Source organism: Phaenicophaeus curvirostris, chromosome 7, assembly GCF_032191515.1.
Source record: "Phaenicophaeus curvirostris isolate KB17595 chromosome 7, BPBGC_Pcur_1.0, whole genome shotgun sequence".
NCBI lineage: Eukaryota > Metazoa > Chordata > Aves > Cuculiformes > Cuculidae > Phaenicophaeus > Phaenicophaeus curvirostris.
Window position 1 is genome coordinate 2,839,338 of NC_091398.1, and position 21,391 is coordinate 2,860,728.

A 21,391-nucleotide genomic window follows, 5' to 3' on the forward strand; every position below is an offset into this window, starting at 1 on the left:
ACCATGGCATGGGGCTGCTCCAAAAGTGCGTGGAACTAGACACGACATCTCCCACAAAGTGCTGTGGGCTTTGGACGGGTCCTAAACGACTCCTGAGGAGACTCTCCAGCTAGACAGCACCTTAACTCTCATTTCTCCAAGAGTCTACAATTCAATTAATGCTGCAACTTACAACCATAGAATCAAAGAATGGTTTGAGTTTGACCTCAAAGCCCGTCCAGTCCCACTCCTGCCATGGGCAGGGACACCTCCCACTGGATCAGGGGCTCCAAGCCCCATCCAGCCTGGCCTTGAACCCCTCCAGGGATGGGGCAGCCACCCCTGCTCTGGGCAACCTGGGCCAGGGCCTCCCCACCCTCACAGCAAAACATTTCTTCAGATTTCATCTCCATCTCTCCTCTTGAAGCTTCAAACCGTTCCCCCTCACCCTGTCCCTGCCCTCCCCGATCCAGGGCCCCTCCCCAGCTTTCCTGGAGCCCTTTTCTGTACTGGAAGCTGCTCTAAAATGTCCCTGGATACTGCAGAAATTGCTCCCAGCAAAAGCATCTCCAAAGAAACCTCATCTCCTCCAAAGGGGGTTAACACAAAGAGAGAAAGCGGCGTTCTCCGAGGTACACAGGCCACATAAAATGAAAGCAAAGGGCCCAGAGCACATCACTTGCCATCAGCTTCAATAAGCAGCGAAGTGGGGCTTGGGAAAAGAGGGGCCTCTTCCGAGCTGCTATAGGGCAGAGATGAAATCCCAGAATTAAAAACAAAATCCCCACATGCACATTAATATTCAGAGGCAATTACCTTTCAGCTTAAAGTCAGCCAACATGCATCTTACTCCAGCAGCTCTTAAAGCAATCTTGTTTACAATTGGAAATGGATTACATTATCCCAGCTCCACCTATCCACATAATGCCGAGCAAACTGTCAAACATAAAATTACAAAACGGTTATTGTAAGGTATCCCCTTCAGCATCAGAATTAATTTGACCTATTTTATTACTAAATTATTACTCCCACACAAATTTTCTATCATAGATATCTATCAGCTCTGACATTTATATTCCAGCGAGGCGCTCTCAGATGCATATTTTCTTCTTCTCCATCTCAAAGGTGTATTGAGCAGATTTGATGTAAACAGCCTCCTGCCAAGCTAGTTAAAATCTTTAAACTTTACACATACAATTACATTGTGACAATAACAGTTTGGTTATAAAAAAGAAAGAGAGAGAGAGAGAGATCTACACAGAGTTTCAGATTCTGAAACAAAACGCTTCGCAAGTCACAGAAATGATCAATCTGAATTTAAGGAGGACCTACAAATATTTTTACTCTGGCTCCGGCAGGTCGTTCCGATTGTCACCAAGAGACATGGTTTGACACAATGGCCCTGATTAAGAATGTGCTTAAGTCCTATTAAAGCCAATGGAAGTTAATCATCTGTTTAAGAGCTTTGCTAAATCAGGACCAGAACAGGAGCCATTTCCAAAAAATCTGGCCCTAAATTGAACGCACACTAATTAGCTGCACACGCCAATTACAGATTAGGGATGAAACGGGGTTGTTTAGCATTTACAACAGCACACTTCAGGTGGAATCATTTAGAAATAAGGTCTAATTACCATCCAGTAACAGGTCCCACAATGCATTATAACCCACATATAGCATGTTAATTTTAGTCAAAGGAACAGCTTAAAAGGCAAAAACAGAGGAAAAAAAAAAAACCCTTCAAGCAATATTTGTCCAAATCCTCCAGTGCATCAAGACCTGACCCTTTTGGAGCTTCCCTGCGTTCACAGACAGAACAGCCGAGCAATCCAGCGCAGCTCTTCCCTTACTGCTACATTTTGCTTAGTGAAAATACTCACTCTTGCATTTCCAAACCCAACATTTGTACTCCGTGCTGCCTAAGGACTTAAGCCTTGCACTCGGGGAAACAACCGCGTCGGCACAGATCTGCATATCCAGGATTACAGACACCAGCAAATTATTCCTAGCAAGTCACTGTGCCACAAACCAGAAGGTGATAAAAGCCCAAGAATACGAACGATCTCAACCATCTGAACTATTTGACATTAGCCAGGATTGCCCACTCTCACCTTTGTGTCTCTTGGCTCGCTATTTACTGATTTTTTCAGTTTTTTCAGATGAATGACTACAGGAATCTCCACTTCCATTAAATTAAGAACAAAAGGCATTCCCAAACCCGGAGATAGCTGGAAAGCCACGCTTCAGTGCAAAACCCAGCTCAGGAAAGCAAAGGCACATCGAGAATTATATTTATTAAACAAACACACAAAATCTCATGGCATGCGAGGCAATCTTGCTCTGTAGAACTTGACTCATGGTTGAGAAAGTTTGGAGTTGGCATGCCAACTCGGTGAGCCATCTGCTCACCAACAATTTATAAACGCGACTGCTGCCAAAGCCACCCGATTACTCACTTCTAATATTAGTGATGTAACTAAAACATGCTTGGAGGGTTTTTCTCCTCTTGAACCAGGAAGCTCAAGGAAAAAAAATGAAAAACAAAACCAAAAACACAAAAGCTCACAGAGGAAAAGTTAAAAATAAAATAGGTAAAATGTATTAATGCTCAATACCCCTTCAGGACTGATTAGTAGGAACATTCAAGATTAATTTCTGTAATTCCCTCTAAATCAAGTCAGAGGGACAAAAATCAATAGTGATTACAAATGAAGAGATGAAATTCTTCACCATGAGACCAGGGAGGCCCTGGCCCAGGTTGCCCAGAGCAGCGGTGGCTGCCCCATCCCTGGAGGGGTTCAAGGCCAGGTTGGATGGGGCTTGGAACCCCTGATCCAGTGGGAGGAGTCCCTGCCCGTGGCAGGAGTGGGACTGGATGGGCTTTGAGGTCCCTTCCAACCCAAACTACTCTGTGATTCTATATATTCTGCGTCCAGTGGCCAGTTCTTTGTTAATGATTCAAATGGGAGTTTGTTAAAATAAAACACACTGTGCTAAAACCTCAACACCCCATTACAGCATTTAACATGTTTTGACAACAGATTAAAAACAAATATATCAAGCAATCGTGCATCCAGGCTAGTGGTAAAACTGCTGATTTCACTAGAGCTTACTGTTGGAACTGGGCAATTTGGGCTAAAACACACTCCTCTACTCAAACAACTCCCTTATTAAAATTCCAGGTTACGTCCACCAGTGAAAACCTGCTGGAAGTTAATCGACAGTAAATAATCCTTGGGACAAAAGACGCTGTAATGAATCCGCATGGAAAATTACTCACTCAATCATTTTTAAAACGTTGAGTCACCATTCAGTTTTGTTGGCCCGAAACTCCAGATCTATCTCCATGGCAAGCCGGTGGCAAATCCCAAAGCGCAGTCAGTATTCCCAGAGCTCAGAGAGGTGGCTGCGCTGCTACAGGAATAAAACCAGGAGCATGCAATATCTTACATCAGCACCTTCCCCTCGTAGAGGTGAAAACACATTTCAAGCCCTGGCTTTGATGGGAGCAGGATTAGGACATTCCCCGGTGCTCTACGGGGACACTAATAAGACTGAAAACACAAGCAATCCTGGTGGCATCACTTAAGAGGACAACGACAGCGATAAGCATCCAGCTTCACTTCAGAACACCTTGCTCTGGCACTGCCAAAAGCTTTTAAATCTGCATTTTGAAATTAAACGCGTTGTCATTACACAATTACCGTTCTAATTAGCCTCCTCAACAACGGATCGCCTTTATTTACAATTAATTTTGGTTAATGAGTTAGTGGTAGTTTTAGCTGATGGATAATGGTGAGAATTAATAATTGCTTAATCCACACAAAATTTTGTTGTTCAGATAGTGCACGAAATTTTGACAAACGTTTCTGAACCGGAGCCAGCAGCCACCAGCACATTTTCACTATCTGAATGCAGCCAAAGCTCAGCAAATGTTACCATAGTACTTTATAGTAGATTAAACTGTTTATATATATAATTAGAATTATTATTATAAACTACAGTCATAATTATAAATTGAAATTTCATCACCAGCTCATAAGGAAGCTTTTGCCTTCCAAAACACCTGGCCACAACAATTCATTCAGGTCATCTCCTTGATGGTCTACCAGGACCAAACCCATTAACGGTTGCATGAGAAAACGATGCGGAGACCCAAACTGAGAATCGTGGAACGATTTGGGTTGGAAAGGACCTCAGAATGGAAAGACTCATCCAGATCCACCCTCTGCCATGGGCAGGGACACCTCCCCCAGGATCAGGGGCTCCAAGCCCCACCCAACCTGGCCTTGAACCCCTCCAGGGATGAGCAAGTACTTTCCAGAGCATCATAATGGATTATTTCCTGGAATGCACTGCAGTTTGCTTTAGTTTTGAATCCATACACGATATATAGTCACTATTGCAAAAATCTCACTACTATTGATTTTCCTATAAATATTTAACGGTTACCAGTCTGAAGCTGAATTTAAGTAATAATAGTGCTAATGACATTAACTAAACGAAGCACTTTAAAAGCGTAAGAGAAAAGCAAATATCTTTTCACAGCATTCTAATGCAGGAGCAGCGAGACAGAAGCCCAAAACCATACTACAAGCCGATACCCCAAGTCACATCTGGTCTCGCAGCCCAACCAGCGAGGCGATTTTGCACAAAGGTCTTACAAGAAGTAGGTTTTGCAAGCAGCAGGCTCTGCAGAGACTGGCTTCTAAGAACTTTTTCCCCCATGCATTTGACAAGGGTTTTGCTTAACAGCTTTTTAATCAGCACAGGCACAAGTCACACTCCTTTTTCAGGCTTCCTTACTTTCTGAGACTTGCACAATTCCAATATTTGTCAGGCCTGTACATCCATCATATCTGACCAAAACTCTAAGTGCCTTCAGTTTGTATTTACACACACATCACATGCACAACCTTGTCATAAGACAGGGCTGTCAACCTCTTCTACTCGGAACAAACTAATTTGTGGGCAGCTGACTGGTGATAACACTCACACACCGAGCACACTCTGGTTTGGGATTCACATGGGATATTGGAGAAATAAAGAAAAAGTGCAATTGATAGAACCCAAATTTAAGAAAATTTAAGAGAACACAAGAATAAACTCGCAGAGCTCTCAGCATCTGCTAACACCAGACTACTTGACCCTTACACACACAATCAGGACATCATTCTTCCAAACTCGAGAGCTACCTATAATCTATTACATTTTGAAGTCACACACACAAATGATGACTGCCTCCCACCTATAGAGGCTGAATTCATATTAATACTAACACTAATTTCTCCAATTTTCTTCCGCCTCTTCAGGCTATAATTTTATTCATCCATTTTTATTCTCTTCAACTCACACCCTTTGTGAAGCTCTTAAAGATTCACTGTTGAAAAAGCATGATATAACAAGGAGATATTATCACATTACACTCCAGAAAAATGGATTATCCCAAGGATAATACCTAACAGGGGTGGAGAGAGAGGTTTGTGTATTGAAGCTAGAGGAAAATTTCAAGCAGGGGATTTCAAGTAAAGCTGATGCCCCTGCTCATTCCATGCAGCTGCCTGGAGATGTATTAAACTCACCCAGGAACCACCTGTGCTGGTAACAAGGTCAAAACAACTGCTCAAGTTGACCCAATTTGGGGAGATTAAGCCTTAAAACTATTACACACATCTCTGTCTAGGACATGCCTACATCTGAAAGGTGATGAGGATTAAGGCACGCTGGGAATTTAAGGCCCAACGGTGTATTCTGAAGTATTTCTGTACCGGGGCAAACGGTGCCAGAGCCAGACCCTGGCAGATCGAGATGCAGAGAGAGACCCCTCACCACAACACTAAACACCCTACCGAGGAACAGACAATTAAAAGCAGTATGCAAAACAGCTAATTAATAAGATTTGTTCCCCTTCAGGGGCTATGATTTGGACAAGGCAAACCACGCACTGCAGGATATCAGTTTTGCAAGACTGAAACCCACCAAACCCAAACCTCGTTTTCTTCTTCTGCCTGAGCCTTCTCCCCCATCACAGACCTGGCTGCTGAGCAGAACAAGGTCTCCACTCCACAGCAACTCCTCCCTCAAAACTTTTAAACTATCCATGACTTAAAGAGAAGAGCTGCTCTTCCCCAAAATGAAAAGACCTCGGCCCTCTTCAGCCTGAAAAGACTTGCCATCTTCACACCGAAAGAGGCAACTTCTTTCATTTTCAGAAGGGAATTCATGCAGTCCTGTTCCCTGCTCTTTGGACAGAAGCAGGTGTTGAATTCACGCTGCTGAAGTTTAAAGGATGTACAGATACGGTTACCAAAAATTCCCTCAGTTCGTGTTCTATGGCTAAATCATTACCTAAGAGAGTGCATCCCTCGCAGAAGGAATCATAAAACATGCAAAGGCTAAGCCAGGGACTAAGAAAGAGAAGGTGTGAATGCTTCCATGACTGCACACACACACACATTCCCAAATCAAAAAGGAATTATGAGAGAAAAATTAACATAGACTTAAGCATATCACCTGCATCTCCAGCCACCCTTCTGGACATTCACAGACTGACGGAACACATCGCTTGAGAAAAAAACAGGACAAAAACACTTTCTTCCAGAGAAATTAGGGGGGTTGGGAGGGGAACGCAACGGAAACATGACTAATACAGAGCTGAGAAGACTCCAGCCTACTGTTGGAGGTAACTTGTTTTGTTCAAGTGAAGGAACAAAAGGGATAAATACAAAAACATCCCTCACCAAAAACTCAAGCTTCATCAAGTATGGGGTTTAACTGCAAGTGGAGCACCTCTACTGTAAAGCCCTGCCCAGATCATCCATTAGCTGGAGATAAAATATGGACTATCTTACCTCCTCACAGAAGAAGAAACTTCATGAGAAAAAAGGTGATAGACAAGGCAAACAGACAAGGTGAATGGATCTTCTGTGCTTCAGTAGGTCCTACCTTCTTTGGAAACCGCTTCAGTCTTCCGCTCCCCAGGACACAGGATCTGACACTGGCAGCACCAAGACATCACTGGGTCTTCTATTCCCACCCCACAAATCTCCATAGGAGAACAACAGAAAGACAGTTCCTAGTAGAACTCAACCCTCAGAAGTCCTTTTCCAGCCTAGCGTCAGGAAAAGGACTCATATTCCCACCACTCCTCCCTTTCTCTCTCCCTGTGAGTGACTACACCTGGGTGCAGGACCGATTCACAGCTGGTACCAATACATCAGCAGAAAGAGCGGGTTAAAAAAACAACCAAACAGATCTGTGCAGCTTCTCAAGCTAACGTGAAGCTATGGTGGAGATAATAAAAGTCACCCCGCAGCGAATCAGATTCCTCAGTTCATTCCTTACCTACAACCCACAGCCTGCTAAGAAGGGGGGCTCCTACCAGTTTAGGATGCACTTGAACCCTCCTGTCTGTCTCACTCACCACCTGACAGTAGATGCAGATACTCCGTCCCTCCACACCACAGCTGAGAGAGCAGCTTGGCCCTAGGACTGACTTCCAACCACCTACAGGTGTTCCCCATTCCCCAGGAGGCACACAGGTCCCACCAGCAATCTCAGCTTTGCCAGAGAGGACAGCGAGAGCCCCGTGACCTCTCTGGATGGGCTGAACACAGGCCAACCATGAGCTTGAAGAGCAGGTAGGGTGCACATGGAGCCCATCATCTCTGTGGTGCTATGCCTTGGACACACGGTGTTGAAGGAACAAACCCCAAACTGGAAACCAGGGCCAAAAATAAAAGGTGGGGAGAAAACACAAGTCAGGTTTTTTAACTGACAGAAGTCAAAAGTCAGTGTTTGAACTTGTTCACAGAAGTTTAGATGACCTATCAGCATAGAAATGAGGGAGATTAATCAACCTGATGCTTTCCCAGGAAGACACCACTTGCAGGGGACCCTGCCAACCAGAGCTATGCTTAAAGCAGGACCTTCTGCCAGCATCTCTCCATCTGGGAAGGGTTAGAGCTCTTCAAAGCCACCGGCTGACACAGCAGTGCCAGCAGAAGCCAGTAATGCAGACCTGGCTCTGCACCAAGGGCAGGTTTTGCTGGGCAATGTAAACAGGGGCTTGTCCACACAGAGACCTGGTAATGCTCAGCTGTCTGGGAAGAGTTAAAACATTGTGGTTGCTCTAATGTCATCACACCAGACCAAGGCGCTTTAGGACTACCACAATTATTTCTGCACGGGACAGGAAATAAAGTACACTGGTATTCAGGGACTTCTTAAAGCATCACGTTGTAGGGCTGCAAAAATTAAAAGTAAAACAATCCCCCAGCAAAGCAGCTATCATCATAGAATTCCTGCTTTTGACACGGCCATCCAAGCCTCCATCCTGACTGATCTGTGATTCAGAACAAAAGGCAACAGGGCAAAAAAAGCAGCACAAAACCATGGAGGAACTCCCCTATGACAAGAGTCTGGAGAAGAATTGGGCCTGTGGTCACCTAGCCTGGACCTGTACTTGTCAAACCTCACTGCCTCTCAGTGATCGTCGCAGCTCTGCTTCCTTCCGTGGGGATGCAGCACCTGGACCCCCAACAAGCTCTGACTGCTCTAGCTAAGGGACAACAAGCCGTGGCCCAGGCTCCGCACCTGAGCTGGCAACAGGTTTTGTTACTACAGAGAGCAGTGGCAGAGCCTTCTTCTCAGCCTTCTAGAGAGCTGCTTCAAGGTGGATCATCCAAGGAGTTTCTCTGGAATTCCTGAGGACAAAGCAGAAGGTGGTTACGCCTTTTCCTCCTGACTAAAAATAACATCGCTCCTCCAAGATGCCCTCATGGCACTGGAAGGGGACTGAGCACTGCTCACCATTGGTAATCACAGAATCATAGAATCACCAGGTTGGAAAAGACCCACCGGATCATCGAGTCCAGCCATAATGACTCAAGTAGCTGCATTTTCATCCTTAAAACAGTCCTGCAAGCTGTCATTTAGCCGGAGGACTCGAGCCAGCGGCACACAGGAATGGGAAACAAGCCCTGGATCCAGTTTCCCAGGAGAAAATACTAATCCATTTCAACAGGGGTGGCACCTCCCCTCAGACTCAGGGATGGGAAAGGCAGAGAGCTCTCTATCTCCTCATCTTGCTGCTACCCAAGCTCTGTGTGTCAAGGAAGATGAGCCTTGTTCTTTTCGTTGGCATGCCTGAAAAGGAACTGAAATTCCAGGAGCAAACATTGAAAACCTGCTGACTGCAAAGCTTGCAAGAGCAGCGAGTGTTGTAACAGGGTGTGGACCGAGGAAAGTTAACCAAACCTGACAGTCCCAGAGAACAACAGGAGCTCCCCTAGAAAGGTGTGGGCTGCAACAAAGCCCTGGCGGGTGACCTCTCCAGAGACTGCCATCAGAACGAATAAAAACCTACTTAATGAGATTAACTGATCGCTTCGCTCCACCCTCCTTATAACGCTCGCCGAGAGCGAGGAATGTTTGTGCAACCGAGTACCTGATCCAGTAGGGAATGCTGGAGACACCAGGACAGAAGAGATGCAAAAGAGACAGGAGAACTCCCCGCCGCCGGGGAGTGAGCTAGAGAAAGGAGTTACTAAAACACCCAGCAGTTTCAGTGACTGCTCGGGCTGCATCTACGCGCAGAGTTTGTAGCAGAGGAACTATTTTCATGATTTTAACCACACCAGAGTGAAAAAACTAAGCGGATGTCTATGAAGGTACAACAATCCAACATGCACTCCAGAGGCATTTCATTTTCAGGTAACCTTTTCTTTATTTCTTAAGAAAAAAAAAAGAAAAGAAACGAAGGGTGTAGCGCTACTACAGAGCTTTGGTTTTATAGAGTGGTTTGCATTGGAAGAGACCTTAAAGCCCATCCAGTTCCAACTCCACTGTTGGGGAGCAGGGAGATACATGTGAACAAAACCCTAGATTTCTGTTTAAAGTCTGGGGTTTTTTCATTATTATTTTAGTTCTTCTCCTTAAACGTCAAGAAAGCTAAACCCATCGGCTAAAACTTTCACGACTATTATTGCCCCGGGAATTCTCAGGGAGTCTGAGGTTAAAAGGCTGAAGTGAAGTCATTGCTTCTGTAAGCAGCAAAGTAGCTCACTTTTTACCAGTCCCTTGCCACACGTTGAGCCCACCCCTCACATCTAAGCTCACCTTCACATAGTGCATCTTCTTCAACCTGTAAACCACACGTATGTCTCTATTGGGCATCATCCAGAGCTGAGCTCTTTAAACATCAAACTATCAAGGTTGGAAAGTGAGACAAAAAGGACTGGAAGACATCTCAACTGCCAGAAAGAAGGACTGCCACAAGTCCACTTCCCTGCTCAGAAGGCTCAAAGGTGCCCGCAACCAACAGATGTTGCCTACCCTGGTCCTCAAAGACCGCTGAGCAGAGATTCCTCAGCATCTCGAGGTTATCCAGTCTGAGGTTTTAGCATCATATGCAGCATTTTACACTTTCCAAGATACTTGGAAGAACTGGAGACCTGAATCTCCACTTCAGACACAGCACTTAGGCTGCCAGAACTCCTCATGCCCAAGCTCACATCTCAGGGGAGTGACTGCCCCAAAGCACTAATTCAGTCCCCTCACCGCAGCCCAGCCCCAGCTTCAACCACCAACCACCCTCTCTAAAGAAAAGATCCTGCAGAAGCTCGGCCTCCAACACCTCATCCCACTGAAAAAACACATTCCAAGCCAGAAAGAACCCCAGTACAAGATCCAGCCTCACGTGCTTGACCAGTAGGCTCTGGCGATGGGAAGACTTGTTTGCCACGTAGCTGAGACATGAAGCAACCCCTCATTTTACCCAATTTAATTCCAAAAGGCAGATTCCATGGTTACATTTCTTTATCCATACGGATGTGGTGCAGATACAGCTGTGGTGCATGAAACTTTCTGCTTGGGGCAACACAACCGTGAAAAAGCAGAACTCGTATGACAATTCAGAGTTGAAAAATGAAAGTAATAATAAAGATTTGGGGCCGTGAAATTACAAAAGAAAAAGGGGGCAACTGTTAGTCCACTCCAATCTAACCCAAACACAAATATTGGCTACATTATAGGACAAATTTGCTAGCGTTCTCTTTAGATACTGCCACTGAAAGCACTTGCACTCACTACTCTTGTCCCAACAACTATGTTGACAGTGCAATCATTCCCCATCACGCAGAAAATGCAATCGCCTCATTCATTTCAGCAACCGAGGCAATCAACAATCCTTATTTCCTTAACAAACTATTTCTCATAACTTACTAACGCTTTAAGCTACTATAAACACATCTTGAAAGCGTACCACAATTTTAATCAGTCTCGAACATCAGATGTTGGGTTTGATATTTATGATTGTTCTGACTCCATTTCATTTAAGGGCTCCTTTTGTCTATGAAAGCAGAGATAAGAAAGTTATCTAGGACACCCACTGTAAAGTCTCTAATTTAAGAGGAAGTTTCCTCTGTCACTGACTGTCAGATGCTGGTAGCTGCTGTTATTTTCCGTACGTGGTCTTAGAGAAGAATCCTCCATCCTACACAAAGCGGTCATCGAGTCACCTATTTCAACAATCATGCCCCTGCAGTTTCTCAAGGGGATGCTCTTCCAAATCCATTTTAACCTACAGGAAAAACAATAATATACCTCTCTAATATTTACAGCAAGAACTCTGTGGCATTATGAGGAAGTGACCAAGAATTATTTCTTTTTAAAGAGTCTTTTATAAAGGATTCCCAGTCAGCCGTTAATTAGCACACTGGTTCCTATTCAGAGGTTTCCGATCGCTTACAGCCCAGTTCAACATTCACCAAAGGCAACAAGACAGACTCTCTTGAACACAGTGGGGTCTGCAGCGGGGCTTGGGGCCATGCAGGGAGCTCTCTGCTACAGCACAAAGTTAACTGAGCTGGTCTTTGATACCCAGCTCCGGGTGTCAGCCTTTGGAAGAGTTTCTCTATGGAAGATCAGAAGAAAACCCGGACTTCCAGATTTTGGGGCTATGTAAACGTATCATCTGTACTCAGCGGGCACAGCGCTAATTTCTTTTGCTGTAGAGGTAAGTGAGATGATCTCTCAACCTACTCAGTTTGACTATTTACACGTATTTTAAATCTTTGCTTACATAAAACTACAGTAAAGTGTTTTAGAACAGAGCACCTGCCAACATACATACAGCATTCTGCCTAAAGCAGATACGTACCGTAAGGTACGTGTAAGATCATTACTTAGCTATCACAGGCGATTTACTGCGATTTATCTTTCAAGATCACCTCACTGACAAGGAAAATTGAGCGTCAGCCCCATCCATAACCTATACATTCCATCTAAATACCTGAAAAATATAATAGGTTAAAGGATGCCGTAGACACCTCTCAAACACAAGCCAAAATATTTAACCTGAAACCTTTTGGAATAGAACCTGAAAACATCAGTATCCCTGCCAGAACTCCTACTAACATGGATTGCCAGGGGCTAATGAACATAGAAAACTCTCTACCTAGCACATAATTTTACTGTTGCTGGGAGAGCACTGCTCAGACATTTCGGTACGGATCCAACAAATTTGCTTCTTACGGATTGCCTCTGTTTGAGCTGGTCACAAATTAAGGCTAAACAAAGTGCTGTGGTTCAAAACAATTCAGTGGGACTCATGAATGAAGGTCCAAACACAGCTCTCCACCCTGCAGGTGCACGTGCTGAGCACATCAGGAGTGAAACACTTGGGGTCTGAGCCCTGTACCACCTTAGGGACCTCCTCCTCCTCCATCACCACATCCCACCCAGCCAAAACGCCGTGCCTTGAGCTTCGCTACAGCAGCTCAGCTGCGGCGACTCCGCTGAAAACTAAACCACACTGAAATACAACACAGCCACTGCCTCCACCAACAACGAAGGATGACGGATCGATCCAACAGGAGCTAACGCATCCATGTAAAATATTTTGAACAGCTATCCCCTCCTTCCTCTCCCACCTCCACCTATCCTACAGAAAAACCCAACCCAATACACTCAAAAGAAAACAACCCCCCCTAAAAAATAACCCCAGAGGTCATGGGCCCCTTGGTTACCAAATCTTTAAAAGGATTTCCTGTACCCTGCAAAACAGGTGGAAAGCTTTAAAGCACCGTCTGGAGATTTTGTCTACACATGCTAGATTCAAGATTTGGCCAAAAACCTTAAGAGAACCAAGGCATCAGCTGCCACAAAAGCCAACAACCTCCAATCAATACCTCCCATGTTTAAGGCAGAGCAAACCACCTCTCCGCAAAACACTCTTGTGCCTGCAAGGAGTAAATTAATTGCAACAATTTTAAGAAGGTCGAGCTTTGCTGGGCTTCAGAGCCCCTCTTTTTGCAACGGCAGCACACGTTTAAAACTGAGAAGCAGTGATGAAAGCAGCCGAGACACCTGTGAGATACCACAAAACACTTAAAAAAATAAGATATTCACCCAGGCTGCAGAAACACGTGTGATGCGAGAGCTAACGAAGCTTAAAAATCATTGAAAATGTTAACACAGTAAGCACAAAAATATTGAATGTGTTAAAGTATTTTTGCATGACTTCATCCTAGATCTTTTTATTCCCTAAGTTCACTCTGGTTTTTAGTCTAGATTATAAAGAAGATTTAAAACAGGGAGCTCTTTTCCCCTTCCAATGAAGGCTTCCCATTAATAAAAAGGAAACAAAGAAAATGAAGAAAGTGAGTAGTAAAACTTTTACAACATAATAAAATATATCAGAATCCCAGCGCAGAAGGATTGGAATTGTCTAAAGATGCTGAATTATGATCGGTTGTCATATAAAGTTCAGTCCAGAGTATTAGCAATCATATTCTCTAGCAACATGTATATAATTGGGAGATCTTCATAATAACCCTCCGTTTTAAAGGCTCATAAAACCTGCGTTTTACTCGTAATTTGCAAGAGGAAAGAAGAATTCTTAAAAGGAAAGTAACATCTTTTTCTCAGTAAGAAAGACTTTGAAGGCAACGCACAGTGTATTTTAAAGCAAGCAACCCTAAAAGCTTTTTCTTTCACAGCTTTCAGTGGGGTATCACACAAACACTTTAAAAAGATTAATACGGATCTATAGGACACGCAGTAGAGAGAAAATTGAGTATCACAGAGAGGAACCCTCTGAAAGTATATCGGAAGCAAAGCACCTCGCATTATTTGGAATGTAAGTACAGAGGTACTTTAAGGTAAATAACTTGATGTAACATTGCAACCAGCAGTAAAACAAGCCATGGCACTTGCACACACAGCAAAAAGGGTTGGGTTTACGAAATGCGTGATCTACACGGATCCACCTCTAGAATACGGCATGAAAATAATTACACAAATATTATCAGCACTTGACACTCACAGCAGAATCCCAGATCTTGACATTTTCTCAGTTTCTTCCCTGACATTCTAAAACCCAATCCTTGCAGTTTGTAAGAGGCAACTACTGAGTGCCATAAACTTCCAGCTATCCCATTAGCCACTTCAGGAATTGCCAAGGCAAAGCTGAGGCAATGAAGGATGCTGAAGTTACTACTATTTGGAATTCGGAAGTTATTACCATTTGGAATAGTAAAATACAACCTGTCATCAAACCCAGATATTTTAACTTTATACTTTGCCAGAATAAAGCTTATTGTAAATAAAATGTGTTTGTTTTCAAATAAAGCTACTTCAAGCTGTTTGGGAAGCAAAGTAATAATAGTAATAACAACAATTTCCACTTGGATTTGAAAACCCGGTGAAACAAAACCAGCACACGTCAAGCCTAGTGTTTTCCTACCTGGAACAGGTAAGGACCAGCTCTCAAATGCCACCTTGGGATAGTTCAGACTAGTAATCCCGTTCATGTTTAGATGAGACACCAGCATGAACAAGAGAGAGAAAAAAAAAAAAAGAAATCTACTCTGTCCTTCTCCTCTCTGATGAGCAACGCCCACAGCAGCGGTTAAGACCCAGTAAGGACGCCGAGGACCCGGAGGAGCAGACTAACCCAGACCCGCTGCTAGGGAGAAGGAGGTTGGAGAGGAGACTTACTGCTTGCCATGTGACTGGGGGAGGCGTGCTGCCCGTTGGGTGTGCTGGAGGTGAGGTCAATGGCCATGCCGGCGTGCTCCCTTTCGGGCGAAAACTCATTGTCACCTGCTTTCACAAAAGAAGGGCCCCCGTAAGTCTCCATCCCCTTCATCACAATTAAAAAGTATGACTCGCTCCCTCCTCCCGTCACCCTTCCCTCCTTTCCCGGTGGGGTCCTCCCCAGCCTGTGCAAACCAGGCTCTCGGTGGCCACAAGTAAAGGTTTGGCTGATTTTAAGAGCCCCCTCAAGCCCCCGGTCGCTAATCTTACACACACACCCGTGACAAACCTTGCCCCAGGTGCTTTGTCTCAAGAGAAGTCAGGGTTACTTTTCCACTTGCAGACACCAAGAATTGGGGCTGGGCAGAAGCCTGAACCAGTGTTTCCCCACACTGACCTTCCCCACAAAGCTCTCAGTTAACTGACAATCAAATAAAACACTCAAACACACTGAGATGCTTTGCTCTGACACAAAAAAAAACCAGGAGAAATGCACGGTGGCAGGCATAAAAAGTTTTTTGCTGCAGTCTGAATTTCTGAAGATGAACTCTCCCTCATTTGCAAAGTTCACCCATCCTCAGCAAAGATTTAAACCTCCAGATACCGGCTCATGCACCCATCTCCATGCATTTTTACATTTAATCGCTTCCCATTCAGCATCACCTCAAAGCACAGATGGTACAGAAAGAAGCTAAAGTTTCAGGTGCCTGCGTTACAGAAAGGACAGTGGGGGAAAAAGGAAAGAATTCAGAACAATCAAAATGAAATGACTACTTACATGTTATATATCCATCAGCAGCCTCTGCTTCCATAGTCAAAGTGCAGCGCTGCAAGGCAGAAAAGCACACCCTCAGAGACGCCTGTCAGTACCAACCATTAAATGATTAAACTTACTTCCAGCCCTGAGTCGCTGCCCATGCTGCTGCTGTTGCAACCATTGCCTAGAGAAACACACGAGCCTCCTGCATGTGCTCGACTGCGAATCCCTGAGCTCTTCCTGCAAATTACGTGAGGATGGAAATCCAGCTGCCTCCTGGGTGGGGAGCACTGGGATCAGCTTGGTCTGACCATACCCCTCCCTGGTCCCCACCTGCTTTTTTACCTGATCTAAGAGGTTTGGGGTTTTTTTCCCCCCCCGACTTGTTTTGTTCAAGCCGGGATGGTAACGCTTTATGAATTATCAGCTCTCGCAGCCAGAACAGACTTTGAGGAGATGGATACAATCAACAATTGCTCTTTTCACACGCGCTCCGAGAGACTCCATCCTGATCTTAAACGAAAATAAAGCCCTCCCGTGCCCGGTCCCCTTATTACACCTCTTTGTGTCGCGCCGCGGTACGCGCACGCACACACCTGTACAGGCACCTGCCCGCGCTAACCCTATTTATCTGCCACAGCACGGGGCCCAACGTCACACTTAATGCTCCCAGATCATGCATTTTGTGGCGTGAAGCAATCTTAAAGTTTCTGGAAGCACTTTGCTGACACAGAACAAGCTATTACTTTCCAGAAACCCAAGTAACTGTATAGAATGACACCCCCTAGCTATCATTTGATATATATTGAGGGGGGAGAAAAAAAAAAAAAAGAGACAGAGAGAGATCAATAATCATAACTATGTTCTTTTAAGTGGAAAAGTTAAGAATCTGACATGACCAGAGGAGAATTTTATTTCCTCTCTCCCTCCACGGCCTCTTTTTTGCCTTTAGTTTCAAAACTCTCACTGCACCAGGCAGCTAAATTATTCACAATGAGCCATTTCTGTATTGATCGCCAAGTATATTTAGCCCTGGCTCCTGGAATTTCTCCATTACTTACTGGAAAACAGGCAGCTTCACTTCTTGTCTCCAAAACCACTTCCCTCCCCCTCCCTTAACCCGCTTTCCTTCCCCCCTCCCCTCCACCCGCCTTCCCCCCAATAAATAAATACTTTTCTCTGTGCTCTTTGGTATAAAGCAGATCGAATTCCCAAGGCATTCAGCACATAACACTTAAATTTCAACCTGCCCAGCTGCTACCCAACTCTCTCCAATTCCTGATTTTTCACACAACTCTTTAAAATCTCCCCAAATAAAAAGTTTTCCAAAGAGGTAATCCGCTTCCTCAAGCCTTTCAAAATTACCTTCTCTTCCCCCTAGTCCAGGTAGGCAGGCACACACTGAGAAAAAGAAAGAAACATCAGAAGCAACAGGGAAAGATCATCCCAGCCAATGAAGTGGAAGGAGAGGAGAGGGGAGGAAGGGAGGAGGAAGAGAAAGAAAGACAAAAAAGAAACGCAGAAACATCCATAAGCTAAATGAAGACAGGGATTGGGTTTTATGTTTTATTTCTTCAACGGGGGGGGGATGAGGAGGAGGAAAGGAAAAAGTTTGGTCACCGTTTTTAGGCTGGTGATGGCTAAGCCTCCCTTTCCGTAACGAAGGGAGAGAGTTTTGCTCAGGCTGGAGACACAGCAAGCCGGGGAAAGTTTAAAAAATTAATGTTTAAAAAAAAAAAAGAGAGGAAGAAAGAGGGAGGAAAGTGGGGAGAAAGAGAGGGGGGAGCAACCCGCCCCTGGCACTTACAGGTGGGGCATGCGGAGTCGGGCAGCCCCGGGATGAGCCGGCGGGGAAACTCGCTCAGGAATGGCACATACTTTGAAGGAAGATGAAGAACAACAGAAAAAAAAAAAAAAAGAAGAGGGAGAGGGAGGGAGGTCAGCCGGTGCTACAGCAATGCGATTAACCAGCGGGGAGAGAGAGAGAGAGAAAGAAAAACTTGATCCACCGGTTCCCTACAAACCGGGAGGAAAACGCAGGGAGAGGAGGGGATGGATGGGGTGAGGGATTGGGGAGAGGGAGGTGGCGTAGGGATGGGGGGAGAGATGGGGTAGGGATGGAGGGAGGTGGGATGCAGGGAGAGTGATGGAGTGAGGGATGGAGTGGAGATGTGGGGAGAGGGATTGGGAAAGGGATGGGGAGAGGGACAGGATGAGAGGGATGGGGTGAGGGATGGGGTAAGGGATGCAGGGAGAGGGATGCGGGGAGAGGGATGGGATGACAGGGAAGGGGTGAGAGGGGGTGAGAGATGCGGGGAGAGGGAGAGGATGAGGGACAGGGAGATGATGAGGGACTCAGGGAGGGATGAGGGGAGAAGGATGCAGGGAAAGGGATGCAGGATGAGGGATGGGGTAAAGGATGCAGGGAAAGGGATGCAGGGAAAGGGATGCAGGGAAAGGGATGCAAGGAGAGGGATGGGGTGAAGGATGCAGGGAAAGGGATACAGGGAGAGGGATGAGGTGAAGGATGGGGTCCGCTCACACCCCACACAGGGAACCCCAGGCCAACTTCCCAGGAGAGCCCTGGGTGACTCCACGCCCCATCCCACCCTCTCCCCACCCGTCCCACAACCTGTCAAAGTCCCGGGAGCTCTGCCTCGCCTTTCATTCCATATTATCCCTCCCCTTCCACCCCCTCCACCCCGGCGGCCACAGGTGGCAGAGGGAAATGGCAGCTGGAGCCGGTGCTGCCTCACAGAACACCCACCCCACAACATTTTGAGCCTCTTTTCCTCTTTTTTTGTTTTCTCTTTTGGGTGAACAGCAACAAGTCACGGGCGGGAGATGCTGCACGGCTGCGCTTTACTGGGAGAGCCTCCATACAGACACAGACAGACAGACACACACACAGAGATAAATAGAGACACAGACACCCAGATAGACACACAGACAGAGACACAGACACACAGACACACACATATAGAATCATAGAATAACCAGGTTGGAAGAGACCCACCGGATCACCGAGTCCAACACACAGACAGACAGACAGACACACAGACAGGCACACACATATACACATATACACATGCACACAGACAGACGGACAGAGATATAAACACGCACACACACACAGATACACACAGACACAGACATACAGACACACAGACTGCCATACAGATAAACAGAGACGGACACAGACAGACAGACAGACACAGAGAGGCTAACACACACCGGCTGATGTACAGACACACACGGACTGAGATACAGACACACAGACATACACAGACTTGACATACAGACACACATATTGGGGAGCTGGAACTGGATGATCTTTAAGGTCCCTTCTAACCCGAACCATTCTATGATTTCCACACAGAGACACGCGGACAGACAGACAGACAGATATACACAGACACGCACAGACTGACATACAGCACATATCCAGGGGGGTTGGAACCGGATGATCGTTAAGGTCGCTTCCCACCCAAACCATTTTATCATTTACACAGACAGACACACACACACAGACTGACATACAGACACGCATATTATGGGGTGGGGGGGGAACCGGATGGTCTTTAAGGTCCCTTCCGACCCAAACACAGAGACACACAGACAGACAGACACATGCACACAGACACACATATACAGGAGGGTTGGATCCAGATGATCTTTAAGGTCCCTTCCAACCCAAACCGTTGTAATTTACACAGAGACACGCAGACAGACAGACACAGACACACACAGACGGACAGACGGACATATACAGACACACATAGACATGCATATTGGGGGGCTGGATCCGGATGATCTTTAAGGTCCCTTCGGACCCGAACCACTCTGATTTACACAGAGACACGCAGACAGACACACAGACTGACATACAGACACATAGACTGACATACAGACACACAGACACACACAGACTGACATACAGACACACAGACTGACATAGAGACACACAGACACGCATTTTTAGGGGGGAAGGTGGGGGGAGAATTGGAACTGGATGATCTTTAAGGTCCCTTCTGACCCAAACCATTCTGATTTACACAGAGACATGCAGACAGACACACAGACTGACATACACACACAGACTGACATACAGACACACATACAGACACACAGACACGCATTTTGGGGGGAGGAAATTGGAACTGGATGATCTTTAAGGTCCCTTTTGACCCAAACCAATCTGATTTACAGAGAGACACACAGACAGACACACAGACTGACACACAGACATGCAAATGTGGGGGGGGGGGGGTTGGAACCGGATGATCTTTAAGGTCCCTTCCGACCCAAACCAACCTGATTTACACACAGACAGACAGACAGACTCATAGAGACACACAGACAGACTCATATAGAGACACACAGACACACATATTGGGGGGGCGGGTGTATACTGGATGATCTTTAAGGTCCCTTCCGACCCAACCCAAGCCAATCTGCCTCCCACACAGAGACAAGCGCACACCGACAGACACAGACAGACAGACAGACACCCAACCCCGCTGTCCCAGCCCCCCCCCCCCCCCTCCGCCCCGGGAATCGTGAGGGGAAGGTTGGGGGGGGGGGGGGAGGCAGATGGGGGGGTGCAGGGAGGGGGAAAGCAGCAGCCCCAGGCGGCAGGCAGGCGCGGCGTTACCTCAGTGAATCACTTCCATGCCCCTTTTGTGTGTCTCTGTGTGTCTCTGTGTGTGTGTGTGTGTGTGTTTTATTAGCTCGGGCGCGCGGTGCTTGTGCCACGGCTCCTGGCTCCGGGAACTAAGGCAGCGCGAGCCCCGGAGCTCAGGGTAATCCTGTTTTTACTTCCTCCATCTTCAGGGTTAGCCCGGGACAGCTGGTCAAACCCCGAGAAACCGATCCGCACGGACACACGGACACACGGACTGAGCGCATCACCCCCCCCCACCCCCCCCTTTGCTCCTTCTCCTTCTCCTCCCATTCATTCCCCCCTTCCACCCGCACCCCTCGCTCGGCGCGCTCGGCAATCGATTAGAGCGACCCGGAGTGCCGCCCCCGCCGCCTCTTCCTCACCCTCAGCGTGGGGGGGCGGGAAAGGGAGCGGGGGGGGGGGGAGGGGGGGGGAAAGAGCGGAGAGCGGGTGCCCGCGCTCAGCACGCTCGGCAATCGATTAGAGGACAAGAGCCCGCCCGCCCGGCCGGGCCACTCAGTGCCGCGTGCGCTCCGCGGCGGGAGGGAGGGAGGGGGGCGGCGCCTCGCCGCGAGTGCCCACACCCCCCCACACCCCCCCGGCTCGCCCGCCTCACCGTTTCTCCAGCCTCCCGCTGGATCGGGTTGCTCCGAGCCCCATCCAACCCGGCCTGGGACGCCTCCAGGGATGGGGCAGTCGCAGTTGCTGCGCACAGTCGGTTCCTCGCCGCCCTCACCGTTTCTTCCTAATGTCCGGTCTAGATCTTCCCCCTTCCGATTTAAAGCCGCTCTCCCTCATCCTATCACTCCGTACCCTCATAAAAAGCTCCTCCCCAGCTTTCCTGGAGCCCCTTCCAGTCCTGGAAGCTGATCTGAGGTCTCCTCTCAGCCTCCTCCAGGCTGAACGACCTCAGCTCTCTCAGCGTGTCCTCATGGCAGGAGCGCTCCGGCCCT

At 46.8% G+C, this 21,391-nt stretch overlaps 1 protein-coding gene across 7 annotated transcripts in view; it reads right to left on the reverse strand.

The window, feature by feature from the left end:
- IKZF2 (IKAROS family zinc finger 2) overlaps positions 1 to 21,119 on the reverse strand; it is a 124,088-nt gene extending 102,969 nt beyond the window's left edge. For 2 of the 7 annotated variants that reach the window (XM_069860612.1, XM_069860608.1), the window contains exons 1-4: positions 17,583 to 17,648; positions 17,141 to 17,176; positions 15,797 to 15,845; positions 14,980 to 15,084 (exon numbers count right to left, since the gene is read on the reverse strand). In XM_069860612.1, the coding sequence (XP_069716713.1) occupies positions 14,980 to 15,084; positions 15,797 to 15,830 (139 nt within the window). In that variant the 5' untranslated portion in view covers positions 15,831 to 15,845; positions 17,141 to 17,176; positions 17,583 to 17,648. Of the gene's footprint in view, positions 1 to 14,979; positions 15,088 to 15,796; positions 15,846 to 17,140; positions 17,177 to 17,582; positions 17,649 to 20,429; positions 20,464 to 21,054 lie in introns of those variants that run through there. The other 5 variants (XM_069860609.1, XM_069860607.1, XM_069860605.1 and 2 more) reach the window with 5 other exon arrangements.
- Between the last annotated feature and the right edge of the window lie 272 nt (positions 21,120 to 21,391).